The sequence below is a fragment of the Sprattus sprattus genome, assembly GCF_963457725.1.
Source record: "Sprattus sprattus genome assembly, chromosome: 1".
Taxonomy (NCBI): Eukaryota; Metazoa; Chordata; class Actinopteri; order Clupeiformes; family Clupeidae; genus Sprattus; species Sprattus sprattus.
The window spans coordinates 25,768,599-25,791,098 of record NC_137920.1 but is presented as its reverse complement, the minus strand read 5'-3'; the positions used below and the strand labels follow the sequence as shown (position 1 = coordinate 25,791,098).

The window sequence follows — 22,500 nt, the reverse complement described above, 5'->3', positions numbered from 1 at the left end:
AGAAATATTATATACATATTAGAATTATTATAATACAGATAAACATTAAACATAACAGCTGACTGAATTTGTAACTACAACATAGCCTCAACGTTCACAATTCAAGGCAACTGGTCCGGCACTTACTCTGTCAGCTCACGGATGGACCCCTCGTTGTCGGTGGTAACGCGGTAGTAGTCACCAGGATTGGTATTCCAGAACCAGCCGGCCACCTCGCCCTCGTTGAAGCCCACCTCCAGGGGCTTGCTATCGCCCTCTATGGCTGTGGAAAGGAACTGCAGGCCGTCTCTGGGGTACAGCAGGATTGCGTAGGAAGCAGACTCCATGGAGGCCACTACCAGCTGGAACGTGTTCCTCTGCTGGGATGCAGAGAGAAAAGAAGAGGGAGTTTCTTCAGGAAGTGCTTGTGTTTGTTTGTTTAAAGGAGGGGTGTATGAAAGATCTATCTACGATTTATAGTTTGTTTATTAGTCCTCACACACCCCTAGACTTATGGCCCTGCCCTTGCAGTTGGGTGTTTACGTCCCCAAACAAACAGGGATTTGAGACAATCGGCTGTTAGTGTGTTTACAATCTCGTGTTTAACGGGATTCAATCTAGTTTCCACACGTTCTATGTTCTATGTTCCATTAAACCAATCCTTACATTGTATATTTTTTAGAATAGGACATATTGTTAAAAGCCATAGAGTAGGGCAGTCAGTAACATGTAAAGTTGAAAAGCCCTTTAAAAGTAGTATTCTTCATCTTTTGTAAGTATGCTGAAATGAGGACTCTGAATCTAAAGTAAATCACACAGACTTTAAAACACACAAGGTTTAAATCACACAAACTTTAAATCACACAAACTTTAAAATCAAACCAACTTAAAATCACACAAGCCAATAAACAAATGCCTGCCTTCACAAAGCACCCTAAGTCAATTTAGATAAAAGGGCTTTCAAGGAAACACTCCTGACGGGATCTCGTTATTGTTCTTGAGCACGGGCCCCTTCTGCACTGCAGGTGGGCCACTCGACAGTCAAGCGACCATCACCTTTTGGCCCGCGGCTCACCAGTTTATCCGTACAGTGACTTCACTGTAACGAGTGTGCTCACCAGCTTATCCTTACAGTGACTTACAGTACAAAGAGTGTGCTCACCAGCTTATCCTTACTATAGTGACTTACAGTGTAAAGAGAGCAAACCTTTCGTCAGCGCTACCGCTGCACCAGAGGTGACCTCTGGCCTTGGAAAGGATGAAAGGAGAAACACTGACCAGAATATGGGTCTGGACCCAGGCCTGCTCCTCAGACAGTAGCTCTCTTTGTCATGCGGTGGGCTTTCATACAATATTTTACATTTACTGTATATTTATATATTACAATCAGTGGATTTACTGCTCTGGAGAGTTGTTATAGATCTGTATAATGGTATTATCCAAAAGAAAAATTGGTTAATTTTTGCAGGCCAGATTTGCCAAAAACATCTTGGCTTGGAAACCTCATTTCAGTTTTTTACAATATTGTCCATAAAACTAATAAAAAGCTCCAAGAACAAGTGTATATCCTTGGGAGCTAAATATAGGAGGCCTTACCTTTTTAAAGCCTCTGAATGTATATATTTACATGACTGCTCATAAAAAAACCTTTCAACCATTTAGCAGAAAAATTAACAAGATTATGTTAAAATGTGTGTAGAAGGAAAAAATGCCTCTATTTTGCAGTCAAAATGTGCAGATATAAGCTTTACGGCCTAAAAAACCTGCGTGCGTGGGGTGAGGGGCCCTTACGTTTGAGGCGGTTCCGTCTCCTCGTCCAGGAACCCCTTGTGCTGCGACGTTCTCCCAAGTCACGATGACGGCGTGCGTGGGCTCCACCTCGTCGTCCGAAGGGAAGGCCAGGCCGATGTGCTCGGCGGCACGCAGCAGCACGGACGGGCTGCTGTCCTGCCGGTAGTACACCCTCCCGGCGCCGTCGCTGGTGTCCAGGTCTCCCAGGAGGGCCGCCAGCATGCCGAAGGTGGCCGGCATCTTGCCCAGGTACTCCGCCTCGGCGGGGACTTCGGCCGTGGCGATGAAACCGTTGGTGTTGATCTGTAATGAAGTTAAGTAGATTAATGGAAATGAAAACTCTACAGCAACAGTTTTTTCAATGGGCTTCCACGGATATAATGAGGGGTAGAGTACAACACAAGATGAAAGGATTTTATTGCAGTGGCTCTGCCCTTTAAGTCATCTGTTTTATCCATCAGGACCCAGCGTCTAACATGGGCTAGTGTGAGGATTAAAGATTGAACATTAAAACACCTTAACTCGCATGGCCTGCTTACACTCTTTAAGAAATTAAATAATTAAAGTCTAGAAGAAAATATAGCCATGCAATAAAGCATAGTCAGGAAAAATAGTTGAGTCAACAAGTCTCACGGTGTGTGGGTGTGTGTTGGGGGGGGGGGGGGGGGGGATGGGGGGTGAAATAAAGGCCAAATAGTGCCCTATGTAAGATCACAGTGGGAGTTTTCACAGGGTGAATGGCCCAGTAAATCTCTAACACGTCTCGACCCCTCCTCAGACATTAGTGACCCCCCAGACTCCCACCCCCCTTCAAAAAAGCCTTACTGCATCCACCCCTACCCTCACCAGCAGCACGGCCTCTCCCCAGCTCACAGCCCTCACTGCAGGACAGAGGAGTGGGAGTCTGGGACCAGAGGTGAATAATATCTCTTACTAACAAAGTTGCAATTTTACACTCAGAGCAGCTATCAGGTTCCCATGATTCGGTGCGTCACGTAGCAGGAAGACCCTGCTTTCTTATCCTGATACAATGCATTTTGTATGTAGCTTTGGTAACCACAACCCTAAGACTGGATTGTGTGTATCCAATTCTTTGGACTGTGTCAACTTTTCAGTGGCTCAGATGTCAATATGCTTTTTTTCTCCCTGAGTAAAGAAACAATTATAGGGAGGCTCTTTTACCTCAAGCAATTTTAACCAGACATATGCCCTTGACCTGAAGACACAACGAACTTTGACTAGACACGAGAGAGGCGCTCAGGAAACGTCGACACCCCAAGGGCTCAGACACACTCCAGCGCCTCGTAAAACCAGAGAATCCTTCCTCGTCTGTCATCAAGCTCCTCTCCACCAAGTCGACAGCAAATTACAGTGGTTTCCACAGGGACCCTCACAACAAAGAGCTATAAACGTGTGCTGTTTGTGAAAGGGGGCTTTGGGGTGCTCCGTTTCCTGGTTTGGTGTCATTAGTCTGTTAAAAGAAGCGGTACCACACTGCAGCTAGTTTGCCGCGAAAGGAGTGAAGAGTAAACAAACCTAAGAGGGGGTGTGTGTGCTTACACTGCGCTGAGAGAAGCTGAAGAAACAAGAGATGAGTGACCGTTCGCGCCCCTCCTTTTTGGCCGTTAAAGTTTACAATCCCATCAAACGGAAGCAAACTAACACGTAATCAACATCTCTTCTCTGAATCTGCAGACGAGAAACCCAATCCACATTAAAAGAGTCTACGAAGCGTTTGAGTGAAACGCGATGCCACCTTTTAATTTACTCTTCTTTGTGCTAATGACTGTGCCTGAATGTTCGTGTCACAACTCACAAGTCGCTTCTGTGAATGAGAATACGGGGTCTGTTTGAGGTGCTCGTTACAAAACCAGCATCCCTAATAGCTTACGAACGAAGTCGAAAAATGTAAAAGAGCAGTTTTCGGCAGGGTTGCGAGAGAATGAGCCTTTGAAGAAGGAAACGATAATGATAGCCCTTTGAGCCGCTGCGATGTTCCGAGACAATTTCTCCAGAGAGTTCTGGTCGTTAAACATAATGCACACAACACAGACCCAGTTCTGAAAAAAAGAAAAAAAGCACACAAATACAAACAGCCTACCCCATTAATGAATGAGGTGTCAGCTTTCAGAAGGTCAAAGCTTTAATACCAGTCAAAGTCAAAAGAGCTAATCACAAGTGTTTCAGAGCTATTTAGTGGACTTTGAAAGGAGGAGACTTTGTCCTTTTGGAGCTATGGTGGATTAAAACTACAAACTACAAATTCTTCACAATACTTAACAAAAGCTCACAGAACAGACAGATGCACATGAGGCACAACCCCCACGGACACAAACACGTATAAACACTCAGTCCTTCACAGACACACACACACACAAACACGTATAAACACACAGTCCTTCACAGACAGACACACACACACACGCATTCTGCAAAAGTGGGGGTACCTAAAGTGTAATATCAGCTGGATGAAGCACAGGGTCACAGCAGGCATTTGACTTCAAGAGCGGCCTTCGGAGCCGGAAAACAGTGTGGGATTGTGTATGTGCATGTGATTGTGTGTGTATGTATGAATCTTTGCAATTGTATGTTTGTGCCTGCTCCATCTCTCTCTCTACTCTGTGTGTGTGTGTGTGAGAGTATCTGTTGTGTGTGTGTGTCTGTGTGCGTATGTGTGTGTGTGCATGTCAGAGTCTCTGTGTGAGGCCAGTGATATAGTTTGCTCTCATGTTGGAGGCTTAACGGGGGGAAGCTGAGGGGCTGTATGGAGGTGAGGAACTAGGCTGTGTTCAGGGTCAGTGGGAGTCTGCTGAAGTGGAGAGAACCAGAGATATCACCGGTTTAAACCTCTCTCTCATTCTCTCTTTCACCCTTTCTTTGTCCTTATTTCCTTTACCCCTCTCTTTTCCTCTCCCCCTCTCTCCCTCTCTCTTTCCCTCTCCTTCTCCCTCTCTCTTTCCCTCTACCCCTCTCTCTTTCCCTCTCCTTCTCCCTCTCTCTTTCCCTCTCCCCCTCTTTCTTTCTCTGTCCTTCTCTCCCTCTCTCTTTCTTTTGCTTTACATGTCTCAAAGCTGCAGAGAAATGTAAAGAATCCCAGGAGGGGGGTGATTTCCTTAAAGAGCAGCATGCTGAGATCTCAGACACCTATCCTACAGCCGGAGACAGGGAAGCAGGGGAGGGTGGGAAGGAGAGGAGAGACAGGGAAGAGGGGGAAGAGAAAAGAATGGAAAGAAAACGTGAAGGAAATGGTACTGACAGAGGAACGAGGGAGACGGAAAGACAATATATTAGGGGAAATAAATAAATGGACAGCGAGGGGAAATGTGTACTTTAAAGACAGAGAGAGGATGAGAGACAGAAAGGGAGAGAGATGGAGAGAGGATGAGAAACAGAAAGGGAGAGAGATGGAGCTATAGAGAGAAAGGATGAGAAACAGAGAGAGGGAGAGAGAGTTGGAGGAAGAGAGAGAGGATGAGAGACAGAAAGGGAGAGAGATGGAGCTAGAGATAGAGAGAGGATGAGAAATAGAGAGAGAGAGAGGATGAGAGACAGAGAATGAGAGAGAGTGGGAGGGAGAGAGAGAGGATGAGGGATAGAAAGGGAGAGAGTGAGGACGAGAGACAGGGAGGGAGAGAGAGAGGATGAGAGACAGAGAGGGAGAGAGAGAGAGAGAATGGTAGACAGAGAGAGGATGAGAGACAGAAAGGGAGAGAGATAGAACTAGCACCTGCTTTCGCGCACAGACGCAGCAGTCTCCTCAATGACGGACATTTCCAGATGTTCGGACGCTAATGACACCGTGCGTGAAGCAATTCCCCAGATTCCACCCACAGAGTCACCGCCCTACGAGCCTTACTGTACAGCACAGCAGGTTAAGGCCCAGCTCCCCTCTCTCTCAGCCAGCAACCTCAGTACTACTGAACATCACTCTCCCCTCTCTCAGCCAGTACTACTGAACACCACTCTCCCCTCTCTCAGCCAGTACTACTGAACATCACTCTCCCCTCTCAGCCAGTACTACTGAACATCACTCTCCCCTCTCTCAGCCAGTACTACTGAACATCACTCTCCCCTCTCTCAGCCAGTACTACTGAACATCACTCTCCCCTCTCTCAGCCATCAACCTCAGTACTACTGAACATCACTCTCCCCTCTCTCAGCCATCAACCTCAGTACTACTGAACATCACTCTCCCCTCTTCTCAGCCAGTACTACTGAACATCACTCTCCCCTCTCTCAGCCAGTACTACTGAACACCACTCTCCCCTCTCTCAGCCAGTACTACTGAACATCACTCTCCCCTCTCTCAGCCAGTACTACTGAACATCACTCTCCCCTCTCTCAGCCATCAACCTCAGTACTACTGAACATCACTCTCCCCTCTCTCAGCCATCAACCTCAGTACTACTGAACATCACTCTCCCCTCTTCTCAGCCAGTACTACTGAACATCACTCCCCCCTCTCTCAGCCAGTACTACTGAACACCACTCTCCCCTCTCTCAGCCAGTACTACTGAACACCACTCTCCCCTCTCAGCCAGTACTACTGAACACCACTCTCCCCTCTCTCAGCCAGTACTACTGAACATCACTCTCCCCTCTCAGCCAGTACTACTGAACATCACTCTCCCCTCTCTCAGCCAGTACTACTGAACATCACTCTCCCCTCTCTCAGCCAGTACTACTGAACATCACTCTCCCCTCTCTCAGCCAGTACTACTGAACATCACTCTCCCCTCTCAGCCAGTACTACTGAACATCACTCTCCCCTCTCTCAACCTCAGTACTACTGAACATCACTCTCCCCTCTCTCAGCCAGTACTACTGAACATCACCCTCCCCTCTCTCAGCCCCAGTACTACTGAACATCACTCTCCCCTCTCTCAGCCCCAGTACTACTGAACATCACTCTCCCCTCTCTCAACCTCAGTACTACTGAACATCACTCTCCCCTCTCTCAGCCAGTACTACTGAACATCACTCTCCCCTCTCTCAGCCAGTACTACTGAACATCACTCTCCCCTCTCTCAGCCCCAACCTCAGTACTACTGAACATCACTCTCCCCTCTCTCAGCCCCAACCTCAGTACTACTGAACATCACTCTCCCCTCTCTCTCAGCCAGTACTACTGAACATCACTCTCCCCTCTCTCAGCCAGTACTACTGAACATCACTCTCCCCTCTCTCAGCCAGTACTACTGAACATCACTCTCCCCTCTCTCAGCCAGTACTACTGAACATCACTCTCCCCTCTTCTCAGCCAGTACTACTGAACATCACTCTCCCCTCTCTCAGCCAGTACTACTGAACATCACTCTCCCCTCTCTCAGCCAGTACTACTGAACATCACTCTCCCCTCTCTCAGCCAGTACTACTGAACATCACTCTCCCCTCTCTCAGCCAGTACTACTGAACATCACTCTCCCCTCTTCTCAGCCAGTACTACTGAACATCACTCTCCCCTCTCTCAGCCAGTACTACTGAACATCACTCTCCCCTCTCTCAGCCAGTACTACTGAACATCACTCTCCCCTCTCTCTCAGCCAGTACTACTGAACATCACTCTCCCTCTTCTCAGCCAGTACTACTGAACATCACTCTCCCTCTTCTCAGCCAGTACTACTGAACATCACTCTCCCTCTTCTCAGCCAGTACTACTGAACATCACTCTCCCCTCTCTCTCAGCCAGTACTACTGAACATCACTCTCCCTCTTCTCAGCCAGTACTACTGAACATCACTCTCCCTCTTCTCAGCCAGTACTACTGAACATCACTCTCCCCTCTCTCAGCCAGTACTTCTGAACATCACTCTCCCCTCTCTCAGCCATCAACCTCAGTACTACTGAACATCACTCTCCCCTCTCTCAGCCAGTACTACTGAACATCACTCTCCCTCTTCTCAGCCAGTACTACTGAACATCACTCTCCCTCTTCTCAGCCAGTACTACTGAACATCACTCTCCCCTCTCTCAGCCAGTACTACTGAACATCACTCTCCTCTCTCAGCCAGTACTACTGAACATCACTCTCCCCTCTCTCAGCCAGTACTACTGAACATCACTCTCCCCTCTCTCAGCCAGTACTACTGAACATCACTCTCCCCTCTCAGCCAGTACTACTGAACATCACTCTCCCCTCTCAACCTCAGTACTACTGAACATCACTCTCCCCTCTCAGCCAGCACTACTGAACATCACTCTCCCCTCTCAGCCAGTACTACTGAACATCACTCTCCCCTCTCTCAGCCAGTACTACTGAACATCACTCTCCCCTCTCTCAGCCAGTACTACTGAACATCACTCTCCCCTCTCAGCCAGTACTACTGAACATCACTCTCCCCTCTCAACCTCAGTACTACTGAACATCACTCTCCCCTCTCAGCCAGTACTACTGAACATCACTCTCCCCTCTCAGCCAGTACTACTGAACATCACTCTCCCCTCTCTCAGCCAGTACTACTGAACATCACTCTCCCCTCTCTCAGCCAGTACTACTGAACATCACTCTCCCCTCTCTCAGCCAGTACTACTGAACATCACTCTCCCCTCTCAGCCAGTACTACTGAACATCACTCTCCCCTCTCTCAGCCAGTACTACTGAACATCACTCTCCCCTCTCAGCCAGTACTACTGAACATCACTCTCCCCTCTCTCAGCCAGTACTACTGAACATCACTCTCCCATCTCAGCCAGTACTACTGAACACCACTCTCCCCTCTCTCAGCCAGTACTACTGAACATCACTCTCCCCTCTCAGCCAGTACTTCTGAACATCACTCTCCCATCTCAACCAGTACTACTGAACATCACTCTCCCTTCTCTCAGCCAGTACTACTGAACATCACTCTCCCCTCTCTCAGCCCCAACCTCAGTTCTACTCAGTACTATGACTGTAACACTGTGCATTATTTCATAGTTTTTACATAGTTTTTCCAAAGCATAATATACCTATGGGAAACTGAGATGTGGACATATTTTCTTTTTGTTGTTTCATATTTAAACTGTTCATGCGTTCATGCCGTTTCACCCTGTTTTTACATTTCCCAGGAGTGTCGCATTCAAAGAAGTCAACAAGTCACTTCCCCACCCCCTTCCTCAGTCCCCGAACTCCCACCACCAGCCACTTAGCACGGTGCCCCAGGGGGAGGAGGGGGGCGGGTGGGGGTAGTGAACCTGCTGAGGGGGTGGGAGAGGGGGGGGGGACAAGAAGCAGATAAGGGGGGTGGGCGACAGGCAATATCAAAGCCATCTGGAGGGGCCCGGGAAAGCAGTCACTGGAGCAACACAACCTCAACCTGTCACACCACGGGAGGACGATTTGGGGGGGCGGTGGAACAGGGGGATCTAACAGGGTTGTGCGGGAAGAAGGAGAGAGAAGGAGTGAGTGTTGTTAAGAAAAGAAAAGGGTGAAATGGAGTAAATAATGACAGAGAGAAGGGAATGGGTGAAAAGGAGAGGTAGAAGGGGGAAGGGCAGTGGATGAAAGAGGGGGGGGGGTGCTGGCTGGCTATGATATGCATCTGTTGGAAGGATCCAGAGGAAATCCCAGGCGCACAGTTGGGGGGGGGGGGGTTGTGAATCATATAGACGGGGGAGAGAAGAAATTCCCACAGAAAACATACCACTCTTAAGCTGACCAATGACCTGCAACCAGAGGCAACCCAATAAGCCTCTCTAGCTGCCACACAGCTTGATTATACCCACATCACTACTCGCCCTAAAGCCCCTTGTTTTTATACAGACACAGACATATTCTCATTAGATGGGGATTTTTTTCGACTTACAACCTGGCAACCTTTTCCCCCCGCAGTCACCATGGGAGCGGCGCAACCCAACAATCAGAGGCCAGACAGGAAGTCAGTCCAACGGAGAACAGGAAGCACTTAAAGTATTGCCTTGGAGGAGAAGGAGGGGGTTGGAGGTTGGACACTAGGGGGTGGCTGCTCGTTGATGGATTAGAGATTGTCTTTACTTTGAGGTGGTGTGACGGTTAAACGAGGCATGCCAAGAATGCGGAGTCGTGTGGGTGAGGGGGACGTCGGCAGAGTGACGAAACACGACTGATCAAGACAATAATTCTGTGAAACATGAATTACTTTTACCAAATTTCACTCAAGAGGGACTATGCCAAACATCATATGGAGAGACATATGGTCATATGGTCAGCATTTACACTGTGTTTTACTCACGTGACTATACTCCAATGATGTGTCATACCATAAATATAATATAATATCATAAGAATTTTCTACAGAACATGCAAGATATCAAAGACGTCCCTGAGTATTCAAGTCACAAAACATCTGCTGCAGAACATCATTTGAAATAAATTGTAAATAGTACGTATGCTCATTTTACGAACTAGGTAAACTAAAACGCTTCACGTTTCGCATCTACCAATCAAAGGCTCTGTTTCCGGGCCAATGGCAGCAATTGCAGGTCCACTGTCTACACACAGATATACATTTACATGTAGTCATTGAGCAGACGCTTTTATCCAAAGCGACGTACCAAGGGGAGAACAATAAAGCTACGCGCAATAGAGACCTAGAGTAATAATGAATACAAATTTTACATCCAGGAATGTAACTAAGTGCGAGATACAGTATGAGGCCAAAGAAAAAAGGTTCTGGCCAGAATATCTGGTTCCCAGAAATCTGTTCTTCATCCCTAGCCATGACTTTCATGGCTAATAAACACAGCATTACTACAGTGCATAAAAGATATCAAAAACACTTTCCGTTCAAAGTCATCACTCCAAGCAGAGGGTCACAGCTCGCTCTAGAACTACACACTATCTGGGTTCTATAATATCCATGGACACTCAAGGGACAGAACCTCTTGGACACTTACTTAAATTCTATTAAAAGAAAACAGAACTTCTTGGACACTCCATTTCTATTTCAAAGAGGCTTTACCAGCATGCTTGTAAAATAACAGCATTGTCAAAGCATGCCAAATGAGTGGGAAAATATAATAAACATAAGCAGATATTACAATATTAATATCACTCACTCATACTGTTTCCCCATAGGGCAGTAGCATGCAATTTCATAGAATGGCCCCTCATTCTTGACTTCACTGTCTGAAGCCAGTTCTCAGGCCCGGGGGTCCGTTTAAATAGGCCTGACTAATTTGGCTCCATTTAAAAAAAAAAAAGAGCAGAACAGAACAGAACAGAAGTGCCCATGGCCACTTGAGTTTATATACGCAGGACACTTGACCTGAAGTGTGATGTAGTAGGGGACAGCCTGTTCCTGCCGAACATCCTTCTACAAACAGTCCCTATACATTTTGGAGAGCGTATGGAATGTGCGTAGTCCTATCAGCCAACATGTGGACTCTGTATGGAAGATTGCCCAGTTTCAGCTGAAGGGGGGAGGGAGGGTTCAACTTAAAAAAAGGAGGTGGGGGGGGGGATGCTTCATTGCTATGATGAAACTACAGTCTTCAGTCTTCTCAACTAGACCCTTAGCGAGTTTGTTATAAGATAAGAGTCAGACTAATTCAATTTGATTTGATTGTGCTTATCTAGAGCCTCAGGCAAAACAGCATTGTCATTAAGTCCTCTGTATTCAGAGATTGTGGGGCAGGACACCCCTGAGAGGGTACTCGCTGTCTGTGGATTGGGAGTACAGGTCTATAATGTGTTTTCAGAGAAAGCTTTTTGCAACGCCGTATCTGGTCTGCAACGGTTTCACACATACACACACACACACTAACCACTTTACCCAGTGGGATAAGTGTCTCTGTTTGTGTGTGTGCATTTGAATAATGAGCAAAGGTGACACCCGACAGCTTGTCTGATTGACTCTTGTCTGAGTTCATTTAGAGCTTGCAGAGAAAGAGTGAGCGAGGGAGAGGGAGCTCAGTGATGCCTGAAGATAAGCCCAGACAATGGGGTGGAGAGCTCGGATCTTGTCAGGCCTTTTGAGAACGTCTGTGGCTTTTGATCCTGGGGACAAAAGTGCAGTGATGTCACGGACACAAAAGCTTACTAATGAGGTTTAGGGTTGGGGTGAGGAGCTGGGTTTGGGGCTATGAGGTTTTTGGAGGGCGGGATGGGTGGGTGGGTGGGTGGGGGGGGGTCTAGGTCTGACTTTACCCCCACAGGGGTTGATGTTTGTGGGGAAAGAAACAAAAGAGACCTGTAGCCCTCTTTAGTAAAACACTCGTAACGAGGAAAACGCCCAGCACTGTGGTGACCCTAATTTCTTCTCTTTTTTTTTTAAACCAATGCTGTCACTCAAGGCAGTGGGCCAACCTCAAGCAGACCTGTTTAGATCTACTCACGAAGAAACAAGGGGGGGGGGTATATAGGTTGAGAGAGAGAGAGAGAGAGAGAGAGAGAGAGAGAGAGAGAGAGAGAGAGAGAGAGAGAGAGAGAATGTTTTTGTGTTCTATACATTGACAATACTATTTTTTCTTTCAATGGGCTTTAAAAAAAGCAGTAAAGCGTACTGGTGTGAACTGAACTGAGGCAAGGGAGAGAGAGAGAGGGAGAGAGAGAAGAGGAGGAGAGATAGAGAGAGAGAGAGAGATAGAAAGAGAAGTACAGATGTGAGTGCTGAGGAGCCGTGCTGTGGTGGAGGGTGTGGCAGCAGGAGAGGAAGACGAGTCTCAGCTGTGTGTGGCGGGATCTCATAAAAAGGCAGAGCAGACCCCTGAGCAACCGGTCTGTATATCCTCAACTTAGTCACTACGCCCAGACATGGCTGAATAAATATTTAGGCTTGAGGCATCGATTTCTTCTGAGAGAGATTGAGAGAGAGAGAGAGAGTATGTGTCTCTGTGTGTGCATATGCATGGAGTTGTATGTGAATGAGATTCTGTGTGTGTATGTGTGTGTGTGTGTGTGTGTGTGTGTGTGTGTGTGTGTGTGTGTGTAAGAGAGAGAGAGACAGACAGATAGATAGATAGAGAAAGAGAGAGCGAGAGATAAAGCACTAGCAAATGATGACTGTGTGTGTCTGTGTGCACAAGTATTAGTGTGTGAGTTATGTGTGTTTCTGTCTGCGTGTGTGTATCTCGGCATGTGTGTGTGTGTGTGCACAAATATTAATGTGTGAGTTATGTGTGTTTCTGTCTGCATGTGTGTATCTCGGCATGTGTGTGGGCTGAGACGCATAGAAGATCTCCGGTTCTATAACGCATTCCTGCGCTCCATCAGCCTACAAGGCCTCCTCTCACCATCACGTGCCTTCATGGTCGCCATGGACTTTACGTTAATGACATCACAATCAGCCGTTATTTCTCTTAGCCCTCGCACTTTGCTCTGATGTGATGGGGATTGTAGATTATCTATAAAAACGTACTAAAATCACTGATCAATTATCAGATTTAAGGACGTGTCGTTATGCAACTGAAAGTGTTTTAGCTAGAGGTAAAACGAAAAGTCAGTCATTAACATTCGCATTCTGATTGATTGCAAAAATCTGTGAACGATTCGGCGTTTTTGGTAATGATTTACTCTCGTGTTCAGATTGAACCCCGGAGTTGCAGACGGCGAGGGCTGTAGGTAATCTCACAGCTCATCAATAGGCCGGTGATGCCAAATAGGTAATCTCACAGCTCATCAATAGGCCGGTGATGCCAAATAGGTTATCAATTATTAGTAGGCTACGGACTTTCTGATGTGAGGATGGCCGCGAGCTCATCCGCCTCAGTCCCATTCATTCATCATTGGTGATGTAATCAGTAAAAAAAAGTTATTGAAAGTGACAACGACGTGTTTACGTGTTCACTACAACACGAATGCCAAAAAAGTTGAGTTAGTGAATGAAGTGGCCTACTCACGTAAACGCTTTCAAATGAACCCTTGTAAAAGTAGATAGTCTGGTCCAACGCGAGCTCCTCCGTCTGGTCGGATCCCGGCCCCAGGAGTTGATCGCCGTGCTGCACCCCATAGTCGAAAAGTTCGGTTCGACTCTGACCGTTCACTGTCACTGCAATGGCAAGATGTATCCAGGCAAGGCATCCCAGTTGGAGCAAACCCATGGTTGACTCTGGAATAGACAGACCCTGGCTCTGAAATCCTTCTCTAACCTTTCCTCCTCCAGTAGCTCGTTGGGCAGACCAGTGCTCCAGTACCCGATGCTGGGCCAAAGTAGCGGTAAGAGAGTCTGAACTATCGAATCCATAGGTTTGGAAGGCGGAGTTAGGGAGGGAGGGGACTCCGATATGTTGGGTCACACTCAAGTTAATTCGGGCAGAGATGGAGAGATGGCAGAGCAATGTGCTTTCATGTTACCTTCATTTAGTTTTGAAAAAAAAAACTATAAAACCCTATATCTTTGTAAATGTTCAATATAATAATCGGATTATTGACCGATATGTAGCCTAAGTGTTAAACCCGCCACTGAAGGGTGCGTGGAATGTTTTTTTTTTTTTTATACTCCCAGTCATTCCGAAAGGGTCAAAGCTTAATTAAATCGGTTAGCATGGTTGTCACCACCAATGAAACTATGTGACTGACTGACATACTTTGGTCAATGTGCAACACCATTGAAATGTCCTGCATCAGTAGTAATACAGATTACTAAAGATCTGGGGCCGTATTCACAAAGCCTTTTATCTTACCACTAGGAGTGCTCCTAACTCGCGCTAAAACCTTTTACGTAGGAGTAATTTCTTAAAAGTGATTCACAACGGCTCTGAGACCTACTCATACTAAGGATAATACCAACTCCTAAGCTTAAGATAAAAACTCCGTTGCTATGGATGACGTCGCTTCTCATGCACGAGTTTAGAAGGGGTGAGGACGGTGATTGGTTGTTGACAGGCTCTCTCATTAAAAACTCATTCGTGACGTCTCTCTAACAATCCCACTATATCGACTGAAAATAAGAGAATAACCTAGGCTTCAAATTAAGTCATATTAAATAGTTATGGACAGTGCAGTTAGCAGAATGCACACGCATGATGACAAGTTTGTGCATCCAACGGGAATGACACTTAGCACGTTAAGAGAAATATAAAGCGATCAATATAAAATATGGCAATTGCATGTAATCAAGGCAGTAATAATTAAAGCACCCAGCAAACTGTTAGGATATTATATTTCCAGCCCTTGACCACTTCAAATATCAGCACATACGGCCCTTCAAGCCCTCCAATCTTAATTGATCAAAGCGAAACGAACGTGAACCGTAGCCTAGGCGAAAGCCTACTGGTCCCAATAGCCACTGTCACCCCAGCGGCATCCAGCTGGTAAGTTCTCAAAAACCTGCGACCGCAAATGCACCAGTCATCGGTACATCCAGGCCACGGTGGACGAATTATTGTAATGTGTGTCCCGTCACTGGACATTCCTGCGATCGCCATGGAATTTACTTTGATATTGTGTAATAAGCGATTGTCTGGATAAACTGTTGGATGATGTGGGGTCTACAGTGCGTTGATAGTTTGATGAATTAAACGGCTGACTGATGATTCCCAGTGTCGTCAGTTGCGTTTTCCGCGAAGCCAAACTAAAATCTTTATGTTTCCAAACATTTCACTTCGGGACACATCGTTGTTTAAAGACGTCATTGCATCCCGCGCTAATTCTACGACAATATTAATACCTTCACGGTTTAAGCAATGTCTTTTATCAATTCCAAGTCGGCTGCAGCCATCTTACGATTTTTTGTGAATAGGTCTTAGTGATTTAGGAGTCCTCATGAGGAGTTTTAAGCTGTCCTAGACTTAGGTGCTACTTTTAGGGATAAAATATTTTGTGAATTGCTCTTAGTAAAAAAAATTAGGAGTCCTACATTTAAGACTGACACGCCCATTATTTTTAGGAGTTTCTCCTAAATTCGCCACTTATGACCTACTTTTAGCCCTAAGATTCTTTGTGAATACGGCCCCTGATCTTTTAAAACTGCTTCATGATGAAATGAAAGCGACCAAAAATATGAAACTGTTTCCATCTAATTTCATCAAACTAGTGTAGGCCTACCTAGGTGATCTTAGTGTAAGTGCTAATAAATATAAAGTGTTTAATTGAATTTGTATTGATAATGTGTTGGTCACATTAACCAAACCTATGAATTAATGTAGACTTTTATCATAATGTCCTGAAAATCCAGATTGTTTGCTAACCTCAGCCCTAAACCCAACCTTGACCCTAAATACAATGTAGATGTGCATTTTTACAAGAAATAAGATACATTGAGCTAATCTACTAAGATATCCCATGCTTAAGGAGCTTAAAGAATCAGTGAATTGTTTCCCAAAAAATAAAAAAGCTGCTGGAAATATTATGATGATGTGACTCTGAAGGCACGACAAACAATGCTCCTCAATATTACTTAACATTCAGACACTTTGTATCTCTGTGTCAGCAGCCTTTAACATATAGTATATATACACAGTGTATGATAGTATATGTTTACCTTCTATGGCCTTCTGTCAACGAATACATACAAACCTTAGACAACTGGTACACCTCAAACTATGTACCAACATGCACAATAGACACAATAACTATTGCCAACTATTATCCTTAAGAGATGTCATTGACGTAGGCACTGACTGCACCTTTAATTTAAAGCTTTTATTTAAACATACTGTACGTGGGTCTTTGGTGTATGGCATGCGTCCGTGCGTTACTTAACCCTTTTGAAGATACTTGAGCAATTTGTGTGAGGAGAAGGATGGTCTGTTCTCCCCTCTAACTCCATAGCTGCAATTAGCACATTGCACAATCCTGAAAATGGCAGACGGGCCAAAAGTATGTGTCTGAAGAGAACTAAGAGGGCTGATTCAGTCAAAACACGTGTGAACATTCCTCATAGGCCGCATTCTCGTATCACTGTGTGTGTGACATGCTCCACACAGGAAAATCAGACAGACGAAAAAGGAAGAGGCAAGATTCTCCAGCTTTAATTTAACATCTTTTATCATGTAGATTTGTCGTGTAATTTTGATTATATACTCTGCTAATCATTATGCTGATCTAGTCAATTCCACAGTAGATATTCTTTTTTCCAAAGGAACTTGACAGTTGCTGGGTGTGAGGATGGTGAGTGACTGTGATGTCAATGCATAGCTCAATACTGCCATCTGATGGTACATTTTGTGTAAGACGTATCACCGGAGGCCCCCCATAAAACTGATGGATGGGCACATCATTCTAGAACAGGGAGGCAATATCAGCAATTTTCTGTAAGGGAAGATACTGAGGGAGATACAGAGGGCGAGAGCATAGTTCAATACAGTTCATGTGTAATGTATGTATGCTATACAGTTCACATGTAATGTATGTATTTCTATACAGTTCATGTGTAATGTATGTATTTCTATACAGTTAATGTGTAATGTATGTATTTCTATACAGTTAATGTGTAATGTATGTATGCTATACAGTTCACGTGTAATGTATGTATTTCTATACAGTTCATGTGTAATGTATCTATTTCTATACAGTTAATGTGTAATGTATGTATTTCTATACAGTTAATGTGTAATGTATGTATTTCTATACAGTTCATGTGTAATGTATGTATTTCTATATAGTTAATGTGTAATGTATCTATTTCTATATAGTTAATGTGTAATGTATGTATTTCTATACAGTTCATGTGAAATGTATGTATTTCTATACAGTTCATGTGAAATGTATGTACAGATGTCCTGCACTGCTGATGTGTTCACCTATGCTTTTTGTGACATGTCAATTCAGGGTATCATGTCTGTATTACTCAAAATCATATGACACATTTCCATAACTGAATCTTAGAGGAAAAGGTTATCCAAAATTGGGTGCTTTTAAAATGCTATTAAGATGAAAGAGTTTATCGCCCAACGGGAATTTGCTCTGCATAGAATGAGCAATGAGGTGAAAATGGGATTATTATTACAGCCACCATTGCAACTAGGGAGACAGAACATTTCTAAGATATTTCCCAAAAGTATAATGGAAGGGAATCACAATCTAGACAGTAAAAGACAGCACAAAAGACAAATAGCGTTAATTATATTTCAGAATCATATTACTTTGTTTTAGTACTGCAAATTAATACTATTCTTATATATTAAAATGGATAATATGACGTAGTGAATCAGGAAAGTGGATGTTATGTAAGGTGTTACGACCAAAACTCTTTCTCTTGAATTCATAGCCACCACGGTGACGCTGTTACGCCTCGCTGTGTCACGATCTCTCATAGCCACCACGATGACCCTCCTCCGGCTTTCTGTGTCACGATTTTTCACTCTCACGATTTTCACTCTCCCTCTATCCTTCTATCTATCTATCCTATATCCTCCTCTCTATCTCTCTCATCAGACTACCACTTGTTCTCGCTCTTTCCCTTTTCCCCCTCCCTTTACCCCCACCCTTTGGGCTTCAATGAGATGTTCAGCCAATCAGACTCCTGAGATCCAAATCACATGTCTTCACTGTCCACTCAGAGCGAAGCACAGGCTGGCACCTCTCCCACCCCCTCCCCCTTCCTCATCCTTTTCTTCCTTCATCTCTCACTCTCTCTCTCTCTCTCTCTCTCTCTCTCTCTCTGTCTCTCCCTCCCTCCTCTATCCTTCTCTCTTTCACTCTCTGCACTCAGTGTTCTCTCTCTCCCTCCCTCATCCCCCACACTCCCTCCTTCTCTCTCTCTCTCTCTCCCTCCCTCACCCCCATCCTCCCTCCTTCTCTCTCCCTCCCTCCCTCCCTTTCCTCTCATGAGTGTTACAGGAGGAGGTGTGGAGCCGGTAGTTTCCGTGTGTGGAGAGAAAGAGAGAGAGAGAGAGAGATACAGGCAGCAGAGACAGCAGAGCTGAGCTCGACCCAAGCCAGGCACCTCTGCAGAGAGAAATAGGGGAGAAAGATAGAATAAATAAGTAGAAAAGAGGACAGAGAGAGGAATCTTGAGAGGAGAAGAATCGTGACAGAAAGCGGCTGAGTGAAAAGAGAAAGAGAGGGCGAGAGCGGCAGGGAGAACAGACGGCAGAGCATCCTCTGACAGGAACCTTCTAGAAAACCCACGCCGCGTGCAGACACTCCCACTCTCACTCCCATTCACACTCTTGGCACCAGAGAGCAGCGAGCAGCACCCAGGAGAGGAGGAGGAGGAAGAGGAGGAGGGGGAGGGAGGCTAAAAGAGATTACAATGGAGGCAGATGGGGAGGAAGTGGACGCAGCTACGCATGTGGGAGCCACGGCAACCGGCAGCAGCAGCAGCAGCAGCAGCAGCAGCGTGGGCATGGGGGTCATCGTCAACGGCAACATCATGGATGCTTTCACTACACTCGCCAACATGACCGCCAGCCACAACCTCAGTGGCGGAGTCGGCGGCGCAGACGTCGTGGGGGCGTTCGCCGTGGTCGGCAGGACCCACTCGTCCCTCTCGCCTCCCACGCTCAGCCCTTCCATCCCGCCGTTCGTGAAGCTGGGCCTGACGGTGGCCTACACGGCCTTCTACTCACTGCTCTTCGCCTTCGTCTACGCACAGCTGTGGCTGGTGCTGCGCTACCGGCACAAGCGCTTCAGCTACCAGACGGCGTTCCTCTTCCTGTGTCTGCTCTGGGCCGCACTGCGCGCCGTGCTCTTCTCCTTCTACTTCCGCGACTGCGTCACGGCCAACGCGCTCGGGCCCTTCGCCTTCTGGCTGCTCTACTGCTGCCCCGTCTGCCTGCAGTTCTTCACGCTCAGCCTCATGAACCTGTACTGTGCACAGGTAACGCAGGAGAGAAGTTCAGGGAGTGTGTGGGTGTGTCTGTCTGTGTGTGTCTGTCTGTGTGTGTGTGTGAGAGAGAGAGAAATTGAGAAAAGGCCATGGAGGTGTATATGTGTGTGAGAGAGAAAGAGGGGGAGGGAGGGTCGGTGTGTGTGTGTGTGTGTGTGTGTGTGTGTGTGTGAGTGTGTGTGTGTGTATGTGTGTGTGTGTGTGTGTGTGTGTGTGTGTGTGTGTGTGTGTGTGCCAGAGAGCACAGGTAACTCAGCTGAAGAACTGAGGCTTGTGTGGCTGTGTGTATGTTTAAGAGTGAGACAGAGAGAGAGATCGGGGCATTGGGGAAAAAAGACAGAGTGAGGATATGTGTATAGGGTGTTTGTGTGTGAGATGTGAAAAAGCCAGAGTGAGGATATGTGTGTGTCCTATATGTAAAGGATGTGTGTGTGTGTGTGTGTGTGAGAGAGAGATGTGAAAAAGCCTAGATGTGAAAAAGCCAGAGTGAGGATATGTGTGTGTCCTATATGTATAGGATGTGTGTGTGTGTGCGAGAGTGAGAAAAAGGATGTGAAAAGAGGCATCTTTTCTTCTCAAGAGGGGCATTTATAGACCAGAGAGGGCCATTACTGACTGAGGTGCCTTTATGACGGAGACTAGTGGAGTGGGTGGCATTGTGCTTTAATTGGAGCACAGACATGAGGAATGAAAGAGGAAGAGAAAGAGAGAGATAGAGAAGAGGGAGAGAGATTGAAGTGGTAAAAGAACAGAGAGACTTAATGTGGTGTGTAAGGAGAAGTAGGAAGGCAGATGGAGGGAGAGAACTTGTGTGTGTGTGTGTGTGTGTGTGTGTGTGTGTTGGGGGTCGGTTCAGGATGGGGGGGGGGGGGGGCATTTTTTGTGGGGTTCTGAGAGAGAACGGCTCATCCACTTGATTTAGTGAAAGGAGAGATCAGGGCTAAAGGAGAGCTACCAGTGTGTGCGTGTGGGTGTGTGTGATGTGCAATATAACAGACATTTAATAATATATGTTCACTATGGGACATAGGGAGGTGGGGGGTTGAGATACCAGACGGGTGTGTGTGAGGGGCAATTTATGAGTCGGTGAGATTGATGTCAATTGTCTGCGTTTTTGAGTGTGTGTGTGTGATAGAATTGGGATGGGTATCTTGTTATCCACTAGCTATGTCCCTTACAGACATCATGATCCTCAGCATGTCTTTTCATGTATGTGTGAGTGTGTGTGTGTGTGTGTGTATCGGTGTGCAATGAGATGTGCGAGTGGGGGTGTGCATTTGTGTGTGTGTGTGTACAGTTGGGTTTGTGTGTGTGTGTCTGCAGTGGGATGTGTGCGTTTGTCTGCGTTGGGGTGTGTGTGTGTGTGTGTATGTGTGTGTGTCTGTGTGTGTGCATGTGTGCGTGTGTATGCGATGGGGTGTGTGTGTGTGTGTGTGTCTGCGATGGGGTGTGTGTGTGTGTGTGTGTGTGTGTGTGTGTGTGTGTGTGTGTGTGCGATGGGGTGTGTGTGTGTGTGTGTGTGTGTGTGTCTGCGGTGGGGCGGGCATGTGTGTGTGTGTGTGTTTCTGTCTGCGGGGGGGGGTGTGTGTGTGTCTGCGGGGGGTGTGGGTCCTAAGGGAGCGCACACTGGAGCCTCTTTTCTTGTATTATTCAGCAGCAGCAGCACTACTCTTCTCCACTGGAAGTACAAAGCCACACGCGTGCGACCCACTTATCCAGCATTACCTATTCAGGCACGGGAACATGTTATGCGTGTGGGGGCACAGCAGGGGGTTGGGGGGGGGGGGGGGGGGGATCTCAGAGATGATTGCAGATAAAGCATCTGACTCTGGAATAAATCTGTCTCAGATCTGGTACAGAAACCATTACACCCAAACTAGATCATAGTCAGATCTGCTTCCTTTAGGAGTTTTTATAATAGTTCTCAGTAGCCATATACTTTCTCGTCAGATTATATCTTTACACATAGGAAAATATTGTAGTGGTAACGGCATGGCATTTCATACGATCAATGTGCGTCATTGCCGACCACATGGAAACGGCGAGAATTTGATGCGGCTCAGTTTGCCACTACACTCGTGAGTTGCATAACTTACAAAACAGAAGACTAAGATCCATAGGTAATTCGAGAGATTTACGGTAGATACAAATATATTTTTGCACACTATCAGACACCGTTTAACGAGCATGCTGCCTCTCCCGGTGATGGCGTTCATTCACACACACACACACGCACGCACACACACGTGTGAAATTCTGTGTCACGAGTCGCCGCAGAGACAGCTCGCAGGCGGGCGTGAAAGTTATTCCCAGCGCCGACGTCCCCGTTTCCCATTAATTAAAAGAGGAGACACACGCTGGGGTCTGGTACAGCAACGCCGCTGGCTGTCGTTCATATGAGCTTCGGCATTCATGTTAATAAAAAAAAACAAGACCACAGGAGTCAGACGGAGTCAGCCAAACAGCGTTGCCAGGGTACCGTCATTTGAAGGAGAATGTAGGGATGCTGCCAGTTACTGCTCAGTGCGTTAACAATGTTTTTGCGTGTGTGTGTGTGTGTGTGTGTGTGTAAATTCCATTATGTATACCCTTTATGGTTCTATGTGTGTGCGAATGTAATAGCTTATTAAATGCCCTTGGTTTAAGTCTATGTGGGTATTGATAAAAGATGCGTGTGCTTTGAGATCTACCTGGCGTCATGTGACACTTTGCTTAAGTGTAACATTTCTCTGCATGCTATAAAATCAGGACTGTAACTAAATATGTTAATAATATATATTACATTTACTATTATATATATATATTATTATTATTATTAATGATTTAATATTGCATAAGGGGAGAAACCAAATGCCCTCTGTGCTCTGATGCAGTAGCACTCTTAAATATGGCGAATGGGAACATGCTGCGTCTCAATCACATCATGATGCAATCACTATGATCAGGTTTCCGTGATAAGATATTAATGCTTATAGTGCTACCAAGACAATGGGCATCAGAGTCACCAGTAAACCGATCAGGATGTGAGCTACCTTTTGACCTGGTTGTCCTGTGTTCCTTA

The 22,500-nt window shown here is 46.0% G+C and overlaps 2 protein-coding genes across 2 annotated transcripts in view; one reads left to right on the top strand and one right to left on the bottom strand.

The window, feature by feature from the left end:
• LOC308368802 (nidogen-1-like) overlaps window positions 1-13,838 on the bottom strand; it is a 42,775-nt gene extending 28,937 nt beyond the window's left edge. Inside the window, exons 1-3 of the mRNA XM_080843065.1 lie at window positions 13,567-13,838; window positions 1,771-2,073; window positions 127-359 (exon numbers count right to left, since the gene is read on the bottom strand). Of these exons, the coding sequence (XP_080699191.1) occupies window positions 127-359; window positions 1,771-2,073; window positions 13,567-13,767 (737 nt within the window). The 5' untranslated portion in view covers window positions 13,768-13,838. The remainder of the gene's footprint in view (window positions 1-126; window positions 360-1,770; window positions 2,074-13,566) is intronic.
• Window positions 13,839-18,863: 5,025 nt separating this feature from the next.
• Window positions 18,864-22,500, top strand: part of gpr137bb (G protein-coupled receptor 137Bb) — a gene marked incomplete at both ends in the record, with an annotated part of 8,838 nt that continues 5,201 nt past the window's right edge. The window contains one exon of the mRNA XM_080840411.1: window positions 18,864-19,430. Coding sequence (XP_080696537.1) covers window positions 18,864-19,430 — 567 coding nt within the window. The remainder of the gene's footprint in view (window positions 19,431-22,500) is intronic.